The sequence below is a fragment of the Quercus robur genome, chromosome 11 (assembly GCF_932294415.1).
Source record: "Quercus robur chromosome 11, dhQueRobu3.1, whole genome shotgun sequence".
In the NCBI taxonomy this organism is placed as follows: domain Eukaryota; kingdom Viridiplantae; phylum Streptophyta; class Magnoliopsida; order Fagales; family Fagaceae; genus Quercus; species Quercus robur.
The window spans coordinates 801246-816585 of NC_065544.1; the positions used below are offsets into that span (position 1 = coordinate 801246).

General features: G+C 37.0%; 1 protein-coding gene across 1 annotated transcript; it reads left to right on the top strand.

The window, feature by feature from the left end:
- Nucleotides 1-944: 944 nt before the first annotated feature.
- LOC126707369 (auxin-binding protein ABP19a-like) lies at nt 945-1812 on the top strand. Its single transcript, XM_050406980.1, has one exon. It carries the CDS (start codon nt 1003-1005, stop codon nt 1627-1629), a length of 627 nt encoding a protein of 208 aa, XP_050262937.1. The 5' UTR covers nt 945-1002; the 3' UTR covers nt 1630-1812.
- The last annotated feature ends 13528 nt before the right edge of the window (nt 1813-15340 follow it).

Genomic DNA, 15340 nt, shown 5'->3' on the forward strand with positions numbered 1-15340 from the left:
CGTACTGAGGAGTCTTTTTATTTTTATTTATTTTCTCCAATCGGACATTAATTAATTAAGCCATTATAAGGAAGGAAGAGTAATGCAAGTTGATTTTGACGATATTTCCAATTTGATGAATTGGCTACATTGCCACTATACATTAATTATCTTTACTCCAATTAAAGTTATTGCGTGCAAGCTAGAGCTTTGTTATGTAATACACAAGCACACACAGCTAATTCATTTCAACTCTGTTTGGATTGCGTTTCACGTTCACACGTTTGTGTTTGTGTTTGTGTTTGCCTTTTTATTTACTTTTTTTCTTTTTCTTTTTTTCAGCTCAATGGGTCTTGTGCATTGTTCTATTCATATATTTAAAAATTATTTTGAAAGAATCTTCCCCCACTTTCTACTTATACAAAACCAAAGGCTTCCCACAAATGGGTCAAACCTCAAGTTGAACCAGAGGTTAAGTATCCACAATAAAATATAATAACTGATGGTACACTACTCTTTCACTTCACAGCTTATAAAGCAAAAAGTGAGGAAAAATTCTTTTGATATGGGATACAAAACCAAAAGCTTCCAAAGGTTTCCCACAAATGAGTCGAACTAGAGGTTAAGTACCCACAAATGCATATAATTAAGTGTTATTTGGTACAACTTATTTTCAACATTTTGAAATTTTTAGATTATTTTTAAAAGTAATACCTAAAAGAAGTGAAATTTAGAAAACATGTACCATAGTAAATGCGAAAGATATTTCAAACAAAAAGGGACTTCTTGTTGTTTTGTGGAAAAAGATAACAACAGACATGGAACACAGCTAGCTCAATATCTGTCTGTTTTGTCCTGTAGTTGCCCGTGAAGTCCTGCATGGGCGTATCCAAATCAACGAATTACTACGCCCAAAAAATATCCATATATCCAAAGTTCTATATAATTGATACCAAGACCACCTTCCTTCAAACACACTCTAAAAGCTAAAAATAAACATAGGCTTATCTAATATTTGTGAGGATGATACTTCCCTTATTCTTCATTTTTTGTCTCTTCCGCAGCTCCCATGCTGCTGTGCAAGACTTCTGCGTCGGTGACCTCACGGCTCCTCAAGGCCCTGCAGGCTACTCTTGCAAGAACCCTTCAAAGGTCACAGTGAATGATTTTGTTTTCTCTGGCCTAGGCACTCCTGGTAACACCTCAAATCTTATTAAAGCCGCGGTGACTCCAGCATTCGCTGCGCAATTTCCTGGTGTCAATGGCCTTGGAATTTCTTTTGGTCGTTTAGACTTGGCACCTGGCGGAGTTGTGCCATTTCACACACATCCTGGAGGTTCAGAAATCTTAATTGTTGTGCAAGGAAGAATCTGTGCCGGGTTTGTTTCGTCAGCTAACACTGTTTACTTTAAATCCCTTAATAAGGGTGACATTATGGTTTTCCCTCAAGGATTACTTCACTTCCAAATAAATGCAGGAGGGTCTGTGGCTATTGCATTTGTTAGCTTCAGTAGTTCAAGCCCAGGTCTCCAAATTCTGGACTATGCTTTGTTTGGAAACAATTTACCTACTGAGTTGGTAGCAGCAACTACTTTCCTTGACACAGCTCAGATTAAAAAGCTTAAAGGTGTTCTTGGTGGAACTGGTTAAGGTCTTCGGAGATCATCTACCAATAAAAATGTTTCCAGAGATTCTCTTAATTAAATTTTTTTTTTGTTTGTGTTCCCATTGTTTCTTTGTCATGATTGAGAAGGCCTGTAAGAGTAGGATTCTTCAAGTCAGTAGCAGTTTCTAGCTAGCTAGGTTTATTAATATAAAGAGTCTTGTGAGTGAGTGGTTTTTGTGTTGCTTTTGGAACTTTGATTGTAGACTTTTAATGAGTGCATTTATGACTAGTATGCGAGCCAACATTCCGTTGATGGCAAATGCAAATGCCTTTGACGAAGCAAGATAAATAAATGCTTGATATTTATTTTGTGTTCCAATTAAATGGGATATACTTATCCCACGAGCCCAAAGATAGTTGCAATTTCTATTCCAAATTGCTTACTAAGTATATTAATAATAAAATTCTGTAGGGAGAGACCATTAATATCATCATAGTAGAAATGTGGCGATGATTATTCTACATATGAGGAATTGCATTTGAAATCTTAAATTATCCACCATCAAATTCGATAACCTTATCAACTACTTTTGTATGGTCCAAACTTCTTGATGGGTCACGTATTCCAAGAGTCATTCCCTTGCAACTTTTATTTAGAATCATAAGTACTGCTTCAACGAGCTCAAGAGATAAGCAGGGATAAAATCCTATCATGATTAATTTGATCACAACCCATTCTAATCCAAACTCTTTCGAGGTAACCCCATTAAGAGCATGTCAGCATAAATAGACAACCCCAACTTGACACGATCCACCATTCTATTCCAAGCAACCTTAAACCACAACACACCTTCACTAAAACGACCCTCATCTTCTTTCTAAATAACTTTCTTATAGACACAATTTTTTTTTATTAACTTATTAAGATTATAGGCCATGATTAAAATGATGGACAATTAATTTCACTTTGATCGTCTTTTTTCGACGGTTTAACAAAAGTGTTGAAACAAACACTAATAAATCGGTCTACACCTCATTTTAGGTAGCTTTATTCAAGGTCACTAACAATAACCCCCAAATAAATAGAAATTTGGCTAAAGTGTAAACTACACCCCTAAATTTGGGGGGGGGGGGGGGGGGGGGGGGGGGCGGGTTGGTTTACATCTTACACCTAAAGTTTCAAATTTTCGATTTTACTCCTAAAGTTATATCATGTTTGCATCAGTAGTCATTTCATCCATATTTTCTGTTAACTGTCATATAAGTCTGTCATGACTCATGTATGTTTAGTATGTCTAATAAAATGATGCTATATCATTTTCATTATGCTACTTCATTTTTTAGCCTAAAAATTTTTAATTAATTAAATAAATTTTCTAAAACAAAAAAAATGAAATAATTAGAAAAATTCAACATTTTCCTACTTTTTTTTTTTTTTTAATACTTAAACTAAAATCATCGTGACATTTTCTTGGCACCCAAGCGAATGCTAAGCCAAGGTCTAAAAATTATCAACAAACCCATAAAATTGATGTATATTGTCCAATTTACTGTAAACATACATAATGACACCCTAACTTTTAACACTCCTATAAAAATCCTAAAAAGAAAAGGCAAAATTAAAGAAGAAGAAGATAGGCGAGGAGAGAACCCAAGTCATCATCAACCCAACTGATTAGGCAACATCATTACAAATCCACTAATTGAGAAAATGTTTTCGACTTCATCATTCATCGGTAATGAAACAAAAATGTTCTTTAGATTCCTCAACTTAGTACGTTGACAACCTAGATATGCCAATAATGGTGGTTGTAAATTCCTTGATTCGTATCCCTTTTTATGACACATCAGCATGTTGCTTTCTTCTCACAAAGGCGGGGGTACTCCTACTTGAATATTGCCACTTTAATAACAAAAAATATTTATCAAAGTTGTACGGACCGAGAACAATAGATCAGCCCCGAACTGCAGGTCCACTTATTGAATAGTCTCAGCCCATCTCAACCCACTAGCCAAATTGAGTGGAGTTGGCCGAACACACAAGTCAAGTACCCTAAGACATGCCGTGATCAAGAAATGATGCCTTGGGGGAATCTGCTCGCCGAGCAATAATCAGTGCTAGGCACAAGTTACTAGAAGATCATATCAACAGCAGAAAGTGGGTCCTCTCTAACTAGTGATATGATATTGAGGAACCCATTAACATAAGGAATATCCTCTTATCATAATGACCCTACTAAGAGATGGGTATAAATAGAGGAGGAGATGTAGGAAAAAAAGGAGCTGGAAATTTTGGGAAAAAGAGAGACACGAGAGTAGTGAGGAAAAACACATCCTGGGAACTCGGATTTTAGGGAAAATGCTCGGCTGCCAAGTAGCCACCTCGGCTGAGCTAAAAACCAGAGAATTAGGTGTCAAAGTAACATTAAATCTCCATCAGTGACCTAAAGAAACACTTCTTACACCTCTTATTGTGGAATAAGCCCAACCCAGAGTATAAGTAAATTAGGGGTTTAGGCCCAAAGCCCAAGATTGTTGGGAATGGACCACTACAAAAGTGATTTCTTACTTAATCTTTTTTTCAAGTACTAGTACACTACCCACAAGTATTTGCTCTTATTCAAGCATGTGTTACAATACATTCCATCATCCAATCATCATGCATTTAAAAGTTCATATGCATAACAATATAATCACAATAAATGATACAAATTTATTTGTGAAAGATAAATTCTCAAATACTACATGAATTAATCTCACATAGAAATGCACCATATAATTAACTTTGTTATTATTACTTAACTAGTGAAAATCTTGTACGTGTGTTGCACGGGTTTAATCATGAATTTTCTTTATATATATATATATATGAAAAATAATAACTACATGAGTTATTATAACATAATTTTAGAACTCGTTTCTAACTAAATGAATGATTATTATTATATAAAATACATAATTTGATATATATGTCCTTTTATATAATATTTCTATTTAAAATTATCAGTAAAAATTTTTCTAATAATTTTTTTATAATTCCTTATTTATTAATGAAGGAGGTAATTTGTACTCAAGGAGTTAAATATTTTAAAATACTTGCATAAATAAGGTTATCCTAAAATAATAAATTCCAAACTTAAGATTAAAAAACCAATTGTGTTTGTACACCTAAAACAAATTTCATTTTTAAGTCTTATTTTGATAGTTAAATCATCTATTTTAGTGTTGATTTTATTCAAATGGTTAACACCCTAACATATACAACTTGAATAATGTCTCTAATTATATTGCGCTTTAGCCTTTAAAAATATATATATTAATATTGCAAATGAAAAATGTGGGGGTCAACGATTTATGGGCCGAGCCCATTTATTCATGGGGAGCCCTAAGGCCCAAGCCGAAGAGGGCTACAATCCAAACTCAATAACATAAAGCCCAAAATGGCCCAGAGATATTGCCGAGGACAGTTCAGTCCTCGGCAGACCCGAAATTCCACCGAGAAGAAGGGCAAAAACGGCATATGAACAAACCTGAAAGAAAATCCAAAATATCTAGGAAAAGCTGCCCTTCCCATGCAAGGCTCTGACCTAACAGAGTCGTATTCGTCAGCTTTATCAACCATCCCCAACGACTTTGGGTTTGGATTGACGGGACAAGTATCAGTCTTGGAAATGTCGACCCTACACGTGGACGAAGGAAAGTGAATGCAGACTAGTATAAAAGAAAAAATAAGTAATCTAGATGGGGGGGCTGGGGGGACGGGCCAAAAAGGAAGGGCTTCCAGTCCACCTCCAGGAGAAAGACTCCAAGGGTGAAGGCATTGTAATCGCATATGAACACCACAAAAACCACCGCTGGGTAACTAAGGCCTAGCCTTTCGAATCCACTCTCTACAAATGATATTGTTTGGGCCCATTCACGTGCAGACCCAACACTACTGCGGTTCGTTGCGAAACGTGACCCTACAATTGGCGCCGTCTGTGGGGAAGGCTTGCGCGTTAGCTCGAGCGGCGGTGGAGTTGAGCTCCTGTCGAGCAAGGGTCTACGAAGATGCCTTTACGACCGGCGACACGTTGTTGTTGTTCTGACACAAGTTCCCACTAGGGGCTACACCTCGTAGTGCCAATGGCATAGCAAGTCTAGGGGCTTTAAGCATCAAGTTAGCTTCCCCCACTTTATTCGAGGAGCTAACCTTTAGGAAGTAGGTAAATTAAGAAACGGAATACAAGTTTTGGACAGAACCAAGGCCTTGTATGGTCCTCGGACCCAAGCCTCTGGGGAAACCAACTACTTACGAAGAGAATACAAGTTTTGGACAGAACCAAGGCCTTGTATGGTCCTCGGACCCAAGCCTCTAGGGAAACCAACTACTTACAAAGAGAATACAAGTTTTGGACAGAACCAAGGCCTTGTATGGTCCTCGGACCCAAGCCTCTGGGGAAACCAACTACTTACAAAGAGAATACAAGTTTTGGACAGAACCAAGGCCTTGTATGGTCCTCGGACCCAAGCCTCTGGGGAAACCAACTACTTACAAAGAGAATACAAGTTTTGGACAGAACCAAGGCCTTGTATGGTCCTCGGACCCGAGCCTCTGGGGAAACCAACTACTTACAAAGAGAATACAAGTTTTGGACAGAACCAAGGCCTTGTATGGTCCTCGGACCCAAGCCTCTGGGGAAACCAACTACTTACGAAGAGAATACAAGTTTTGGACAGAACCAAGGCCTTGTATGGTCCTCGGACCCGAGCCTCTGGGGAAACCAACTACTTACAAAGAGAATACAAGTTTTGGACAGAACCAAGGCCTTGTATGGTCCTCGGACCCCAGCCTCTGGGGAAACCAACTACTTACGAAGAAAATACAAGTTTTGGACAGAACCAAGGCCTTGTATGGTCCTCGGACCCAAGCCTTTGGGGAAACCAACTACTTACCAAGAGAATACAAGTTTTGGACAGAACCAAGGCCTTGTATGGTCCTCGGACCCAAGCCTCTGGGGAAACCAACTACTTACAAAGAGAATACAAGTTTTGGACAGAACCAAGGCCTTGTATGGTCCTCGGACCCAAGCCCCTGGGGAAACCAACTACTTACAAAGAGAATACAAGTTTTGGACAGAACCAAGGCCTTGTATGGTCCTCGGACCCAAGCCTCTAGGGAAACCAACTACTTACAAAGAGGAACTACATTATATGGATCTTAGACTCTATCCGAGGAGAACTCTCTATTAACAATTGTGTCAACTCCCGAACTGTACGGACTCTCAAGTATGCATTCGGATCTTCAATACCCAAGGGATTGATGCTATATAGGGCAATATGTTGCCATAAACACAATCAGAGTCCTTTGTTGCTCGATTACTCCCTCGGGCGAGTTACTTAGGATCTAACATTCTCGGGCGATCTCCTCGCACTTGTTACGAAATATTTGGCTGCTATCTCGGTTAGTTTCCTAAGTCTAATTTACTTTGGATTATTGTTATTATGTCCGGTAGTGTCGATAAATCAGAATTAGTTAGATTATGCTTCAGGGTTTCCTGTTTTAAGTATCATTGAACAAACACACGCATGGAGCACACCCATTCACAAAGTAGTGTCGCAAAAAGAATAATATTCAAAACAAGTAAATAAATTTCCCTTTCCGCTAAAACCAAGAAATAGTACACCGTACAATGAAAAGCTGGGGTCAGCTTATGTCAAAGCTAACTACATGATCGAAAAGAAAGATACAAGAGAATAAGATAAGGCCGAGGAGGTGGCTCAGAGGAGAGGTTGGCTACTGCTCCAAGACCTTCTTCCTCTTCAATGCTTTTACATGCCCATAACTCAGGCAGCAAAAGAAACCCAACTTGAGCCTGACACCGCTGAAGGAAAGGTGCAGGGAGCTGGAAGTTGAGGAGTTTTCTCTAAATATTTGCCTGCAACAAGGCAGAGGCGCTGATGGCGGAGAATCTTCCTTCTGACACGCCAAAATTCTGGCATGAACAGAACCTGTTTCGGATTTTGACTAAAAGAGGGAGAGACACCCTTTCCCCTCGGTCGAAACGGAGTATTCTCCTGAACTTATGCTTCCTGTGCCCATATCTCACTATTTTGAGTCTCATGAGGACACTGCGCTTCTGCGGCGGAGAGAGTTCCTTCTTCCCAACCCTCGCCTCAAACATGTTATGCTAAGGGAGGACGGCACTGAATATAGGAGCTGTGAGTTGGGAGGAAGCTGAAGGAGTTGTGTGTAGGTAAAGCAACTGCCTCTCCCATTTATTTAAGGGAATGCGGTGGTGGCATTTAATTCACGCAGCATCCCAAGGGACGCTACAGACAAAATGGCCCTGGCACAATTTCCCACGTCAACTGCAACCACAAGATTAAAGGAGCCTCGTAAAGGCGCACCTCGAACATTGGGACGTCAGAAAGCACCGCGTGGCCAAAGGCTGCAGAAATACCTCTTAATTCATGGGCCTAGTGAATTCGCGGCCCAGGCCCGTTCTACATGAGGGCCCAGGGATTACGGCCCACGCCGAGGAATAGCCGTTGCCAAGGACAACCTACTGCTCGGCGCCTTGTGAAATACCTGATGAAAGGGAGAAATTGAACTTAAAAAGTTTTGGACAGAACCAAGGCATTGCATGGTCCTCGGACTCAAGCCTATGGGGAAACCAAGTACTGGAAAAGGTTTTGAACAGAACCAAGGCATTGCATGGTCCTCGGACTTAAGCCTATGGGGAAACCAAGTACACAAAAAAAAATAATAATAAATAAAAAAAAATAAAAAATAAAAAATATAAGTTTTGGACAGAACCAAGGCGTTGCAAAGTCCTGGGACTCAAACCTATTGGGATGCCCACTACTCGGACGGGGAAAGCCCTCGGATTAAATACTGTAAAATGTTAAGGCCGATAAAAGTGTTAGGAGGATGGCGGGACGCCCCACTATTAGGTAGCCTATGGGGACTTTTCATTCTTGCGAGGGGTATGTCTTCGGATGATTATCTCCTACTCCGCATAGAGCATCCAATTCTAATCTCGGCATTGTTTTGGGTAAGTATCGTCATTCACAGATAGACATTGCTGTGTCAAATAATTCTATTAAAATTATGGTGACATCTTTTTATTAGCAAGTATTTTGTCCTTAGTTGTCATTGGTTCAAATGCTGTATTATTGGGCCGAGCAGCGCTTGTAAACTTGTAAAAACATTGAAACAGAACATGCGAAGTAAAATAACAACAATTTTTATTAATATGAAAAATTATTACAACGTACAAAGAGGGGCTTAAACAAGCCTATACACAAGGTAAACTGCCGAAGCAACAATAATATTCGCAATACAGATAAGTAAACAGTCAGGTGCCTTTTAAACTCGCCTTCAAAGTCTCTCTAATCTCTGCCTCAGTATTGAACATATGGAGAGAAGAACTTCCTTTAGAAAAAGTTGAAGGAGAAGGAAGAAGAAAATGAAGGACAAGGAAGAAGAAGATGGAGGAGACGAATGAGGAAGATGGAGGAGATGAATGAGGAAGATGGAGGACATGAGTAAAAGAAGGAGGAGAAGAAGAGGGAAAATGTGAGAAGGGAGAAAGAGAGGCGGAAGGAGGCGCCAGTGAACGAAGAGAGGAAGAAGCAGGGGCACTTAGTCCCTACCCCAGTCCTGACTCCTAACACACTGGCGCCGCATTAGATATGCTCATGAGAGAGCGGGTAGTACTGATGATGTGTGTCCTCGGCTCAGTCACGCCAAAAACGTGACGTGACGAGTCCCTGCTTCGGATTTTGGCTGAAAGAAAGGTGAGAGAAATCTTAAGTCTCCGTCATCCTTGCCCTGAACGAGCCATTTTGAGCTTCGTTAGAACATGGTGTTTCTGGGAGGGGAATAGTTTTTTCATTGCTTATTACTACGGTGAGTGTGTTTCAGGTTAAGGTATAACCGGGGAATAAGAGTAAACTCCGGAAGGAATCTAGGGGTTTCAAATTTTGGTGGGAGTAAAGGGACTCATTTGTGAGAGAAACCACTCCTGTTTCTTCTCTTTATATAGGGGACGAAGAAAAGAGTGCTTAATGAGTTCAGATCTCCAAGGATATCTGCAAACATAAATACGTCCGTTTCATTCCCCCACACCATCAACAACCGTTGAACCTGGGAGGTCTCGTAAAGGGAAGATATTAAATACGCGCTGCAGATAGCCAAACGGCATAAACGCATCGTACGCAAATCAAGGGGAATATCTTGTCAACCGATACATTCCCTGGGCAGGTGAAGAGTCGCCAGCGTCAGTCAAGGGCTGAATTAAATGAGCTATAATAAAGGCTCAGTATTATCAAAACCCCCCTCTCCAACCAGGAAGTCGGACAGTAGGGTTTTGAGGGGCTATTGTGGGGGTCAACGATTTATGGGCCGAGCCCATTTATTCATGGGGAGCCCTAAGGCCCAAGCCGAAAAGGGCTACAATCCAAACTCAATAACATAAAGCCCAAAATGGCCCAGAGATATTGCCGAGGACAGTTCAGTCCTCGGCAGACCCGAAATTCCACCGAGAAGAAGGGCAAAAACGGCATATGAACAAACCTGAAAGAAAATCCAAAATATCTAGGAAAAGCTGCCCTTCCCATGCAAGGCTCTGACCTAACAGAGTCGTATTCGTCAGCTTTATCAACCATCCCCAACGACTTTGGGTTTGGATTGACGGGACAAGTATCAGTCTTGGAAATGTCGACCCTACACGTGGACGAAGGAAAGTGAATGCAGACTAGTATAAAAGAAAAAATAAGTAATCTAGATGGGGGGGCTGGGGGGGACGGGCCAAAAAGGAAGGGCTTCCAGTCCACCTCCAAGAGAAAGACTCCAAGGGTGAAGGCATTGTAATCGCATATGAACACCACAAAAACCACCGCTGGGTAACTAAGGCTTAGCCTTTCGAATCCACTCTCTACAAATGATATTGTTTGGGCCCATTCACGTGCGGACCCAACACTACTGCGGTTCGTCGCGAAACGTGACCCTACAAAAAACAATCCAAATTTTCAAAAATTAAAAAAAAAATGAAAAAGGTTTTAAGAAAAGATAAACTTACATAGAAATTTGGACCGATGAATTTAATTTAGCCAAATATAATCTATAATCTAAAAGGATATAGGGGGAATTCTAAATTGAATTTAGTTAGACTTTCAAAAAAATATGGGAGAAATTTTGCATACTAAGAAATTAACACAAAGCACAATATATATATATATATATATATATTGATAAAGTCTTAACAATCAATAAATAAAAGTAACTTGGAATTAGTTTCCACTACAGCACATGAAAGTCATGTTTTGAACTAAATTTTTTTGTAGTGATAGTCAATTGAAAAAAAAAAAATCAAAACACTTACAAAATAAATACATAGAATAACCAAAAAATAAAACACACAAAATAGTTTAAAAGTTGAGAAATTTAAAAAATAAATAAGTAATGTACCAAAGAGAAACCAAGAACTTAAATGGGTGTCCCTTGTTTTGCTTCTTTAAAGTGGACTTCTTTAACATAATATCCATACATGAAATTTATTTAATAAAAAATATCATATACAAAATACATATGAGTAAGTTGCAACTTTAAAAAAATAAAAATAAAAATGTGGGTTGCAAGAAGGATTTTATGGAAAGACCATTGGTGAATATAAATATATATATATATATATATATATATATTTATATAAGTTTTTAAATTTTGATAATAGATTTTTAGTTGGAGTAGGATTTAAATTTCTGAAACTTAGATGATAAAGTTTTAGCTAAATTGAATTATAACTAAATCTTATCCCTTGATTCGAGAAAATATCTCCCAACAATTAATGAAATAATTTTTTAAATAATGAGTAAAATGTAAAATGCAACTTGAGGGGGGGGAAAAGCATGAGGTGTTGTGTGGGATTTTGGATTTCAGTTAAAAAAAAATTTCTAAGGAAGGTAGTTAAAAAAAATTTATAATAAACTTTTAGTTCGAATAGAATTTAAATTTGTTAAAATTTAAATGATAAAGTTTTACGTAAATTAAACTATTATTAATTTTATCACTTAATTTGAGGAAATATATCCTAACAATTAGTAAAAAATTAATTTAATAATTAATGAGAGTAATTGTTTATTAGGAAAAAAAAATATTCCAAAGAGAGAGAGAGAGAATATCATATAGATTTACCAACTCCTATGAATCTATACAACATGTATATCCCTCTAATATAAATACATATGCGTAAGTTTCAACTCGAAGAAAAAAAAAAAAAAAAAAAAAAAACCCTGGGGTGCAAGAGAGATTCTATGAAAATATCATTAGTAAATATATATAAATTTTGAAATGTTGATGATAGATTTTTAGTTGGAGTTAGGGCATGTTGCATGTTTTGTTAAAACACTTATTGTCACTTTACCTAAAGAAATTGATTAGAACAAATAAGTTGTTATCTCTATCAATTGAAACTTAGGCTGCGTTTGTTTTGGCTGAAAATGATTTTAAGAAATTATTTTACACCCAACAGCGTGTTTGGTAGGGCCTATAAAATAAAGTCAAACGAAAAATCAACAACTTTGACCAGAAAATAAGCCCTTTAACTCGGAAAATATTTTACACTTCTATTCTACACTTCTATTTTACCTTCAAATGATTTCCGGACTCAGACACCAAAGAGAGAGAGAGAGAGAAAAAGCACAAAGAGAGACTAGAGAGAGTGAGATCGGGCTCGTGCCGTCGAGCTCAGACCACCGCCCCAAGCCCAAACGCGCCGTTGAGCTCGCGCCAGCGAGATATAGCAGCAAGATCACGCCATAGAGCTCGCACCGTCGAGATCGCGCTGGGGAGATCGTCCCGCCAGGATCACACCCCTCTAGATCGCACCGTGAGATCGTCCCACCGCCCTCTAGATCGAACTCTTTTCGTCTCAATCTCGGCGCAGCCTGAAGCCTACTGCCGCTGGACCGGTCTCGTCGCCCATGACCCACCCATGATCGATCTCTCTCTTTCCGCCCTCTAGATCGAACTCTTTTCGTCTCAATCTCGGCGCAGCCTGAAGCCTACTGCCGCTGGACCGGTCTCGTCGCCCATGACCCACCCATGATCGATCTCTCTCTTTCTCGATCTACCTCTCCCTTTCCCTCGATTTGCGATCACTCTCTCTTCCTCCTCCCTCTCTCAGTTTGACCGAATGGTTTTGTGTATTGAGAATGGTTTTGTTTTGATTTTTGTTTCTTTAAAAGTTTACATATTGCAATTTTCTACTATAAAATTTGTTTGAAAGCTGAGAAAATGACTGAGAAAATATGAGAAACTAGTAGAAAATTTTCATTTTCAAAATGTTACCAAACACTTCAAATTATTTTCTAATATAATTTTTAAAATGCAATCAAACACTAGAAAATATTTTCACCTAAAATTATTTTACACCCAGAAAATATTTTACACTAAAACAAACGCAGCCTTAGATGCATGTTGAATGTTTTGTACGGTAAAACACTTATTGTTACTTTATCTAAAGAAATTAATAAAAACAAATAAGTTCTTGCTTCTATCAACTAAAACTTAGATGCATATTGCATATTTTGTTAAAACACTTATCGTTATTTTATCTAAAAAAATTGATAAAAACAAATAAGTTGAAATATTGTTGGAATTTGGTAAAATTACTTGGCACAACCACAACTTCTATGCTCAACTTTTATTACATAGTAAGTATGTGATATGATATGATATGATGTGAAACTAGGTTTCAATAGCATATAATTTTTATTTAAATTCTGGCAAGTTATTTTGAAAATTTTTCAACAAAAAATTTAATGAAATGATTTTCTAATTATCCCTTTTATGCCTCTAAACTCACTAAAAATATTAAAGTGTAACCAAAAATGTGGAAAATAGGAATTTCTTACTTTCTATGTGTAGGAACAGACTAATGTGGTTTTCCATAATTTTTTCTAGATTATTATAATTTTTCAACATTTTTAGTCATTTATCAAAACCAATATACACACACACATAAGACTCATCACACGCGATTTTCGCATGCAATTAGACTCTTTTTTATCTTTTATTTTGAATTCAGTGAAATAATATTTAAAAATGAGATAGAGATAGTGTTCTAATTTTTAGGATCTTTATTTACATGAGAATTGATAAATGATTGAAAGATTTAAAACTTAAGAAGTTTTTTTTAAATAGTAAATTACTTTTTTAACCGATTTGTATTTTTAAATTTAAAATTATTTAACTAAAGTTTCTCCAAAAAAATTATTTAACTAAAAAATAGGAGTATTTTAGAAAGTTTAAGAATTTTTATAAGGATATTTTAGTATACAAAATGATGAAACTCAAACAAGAAATCATGTTATTAATAGTGTGTGTATATATATATCTGAAAATTTTGATTCTCATGATTTTTGTGTTTAAGAATAGATTAATGTGGCATCTCATAATTTTCTCTTAACTTTTCCAAATTTTTATAATTTTTAGTCATTTGTCAAAAACCATAAAAATTATTTTTTAAAAATTAGAAACAATAAAAAAAATCTGGGAAAATGTGAGTTACATAATATCTATGTAAGGTAACAGAGTAGTGTAGCTTCCCATAATTTTCTTCCATTTGTATTAAATTTTCTCAGTTTTCTGAGTTAATTACCAAAACTAATAAATTTTACAACAACCTTTTGTGTGTGACAAAATATCACAACTCATCTCATATATAAATGGATTGCCCTCAAGTCTCAGAGGAGGGTGACCCAAAGCAGAGGGTGTGCGCCCCACGCCCATGAGTGAGCGACCCACCAATTTACTTGAGAAAATTTAAATAAAATATATATATATATATATATATATATATACACTTAAAAAATTATTGAAAATTTCAGTACTGTATTTTAGTTATGAGGAGCAAAATGGTGCAAACAATGGTAACTTGGGTTAGGTCTAGTGCCACTAAACACTGGACCCAAACAATATATTAAAATGAGTCATGGATGAGCTCCACTGAAATTGCTTTCTAAATTCTGATTGGAAAATACTTTTATTACTATTATTTTTTCATTATTTTAGTCCTTTTGGATTTGGGTGTTTAACCCTATAATTTAAATTAAAGTTGAGACTTTGTTGGACTATAAAATTTGGTAGCCAATATTATATTTTTATTTTGTAATTATCTCCAATGATTAGCAGTCTTTCCTTGCTTATGTTAATATAAATTGTGTAATGCATAATGGAAGAGTAGATAGATGCAAGGTCTACAGGTTCTGCTGGTTAAAATTTTAAAAAATACTAGTACAATACAACTAGAAAGATGAAATATAGACTTCGAGCTAGTAAGTTCAAAGGGTGCTATGCACGGTTTTTTTTTTTTTTTTTTTTTTTTTAATGAGAAATGAGGTGCCAAAGCTTTGAATATGTATTTGGATGTAATCTTGATTCCAGTGAGATATGTATGTCAGAATAATTAGTCCTCTTATCTTATCTTATGGGCAACAACAGTTATTTTCTAAATCTCATGAAGTTCTGTTTATTTGTTAAGAGCACTATTACAGTCAACAGTCCATACATCTCATTCTCCATCAGAGACAACCCAGCATTTAGGACTTGCAAACCTCTTTGTAAGGTTGAATTTATTCAACCATCTAATTGGCTTTATTCCGTGCCAAATTTGCTTGTAATTCAGCATTTAGTAACCCTGTATTTAGGTGGGATTGCTGTAAGGGTAGTGAGTGAGATAGAGTGAAGATTGCTCAAGAGTGTGCAAGAAA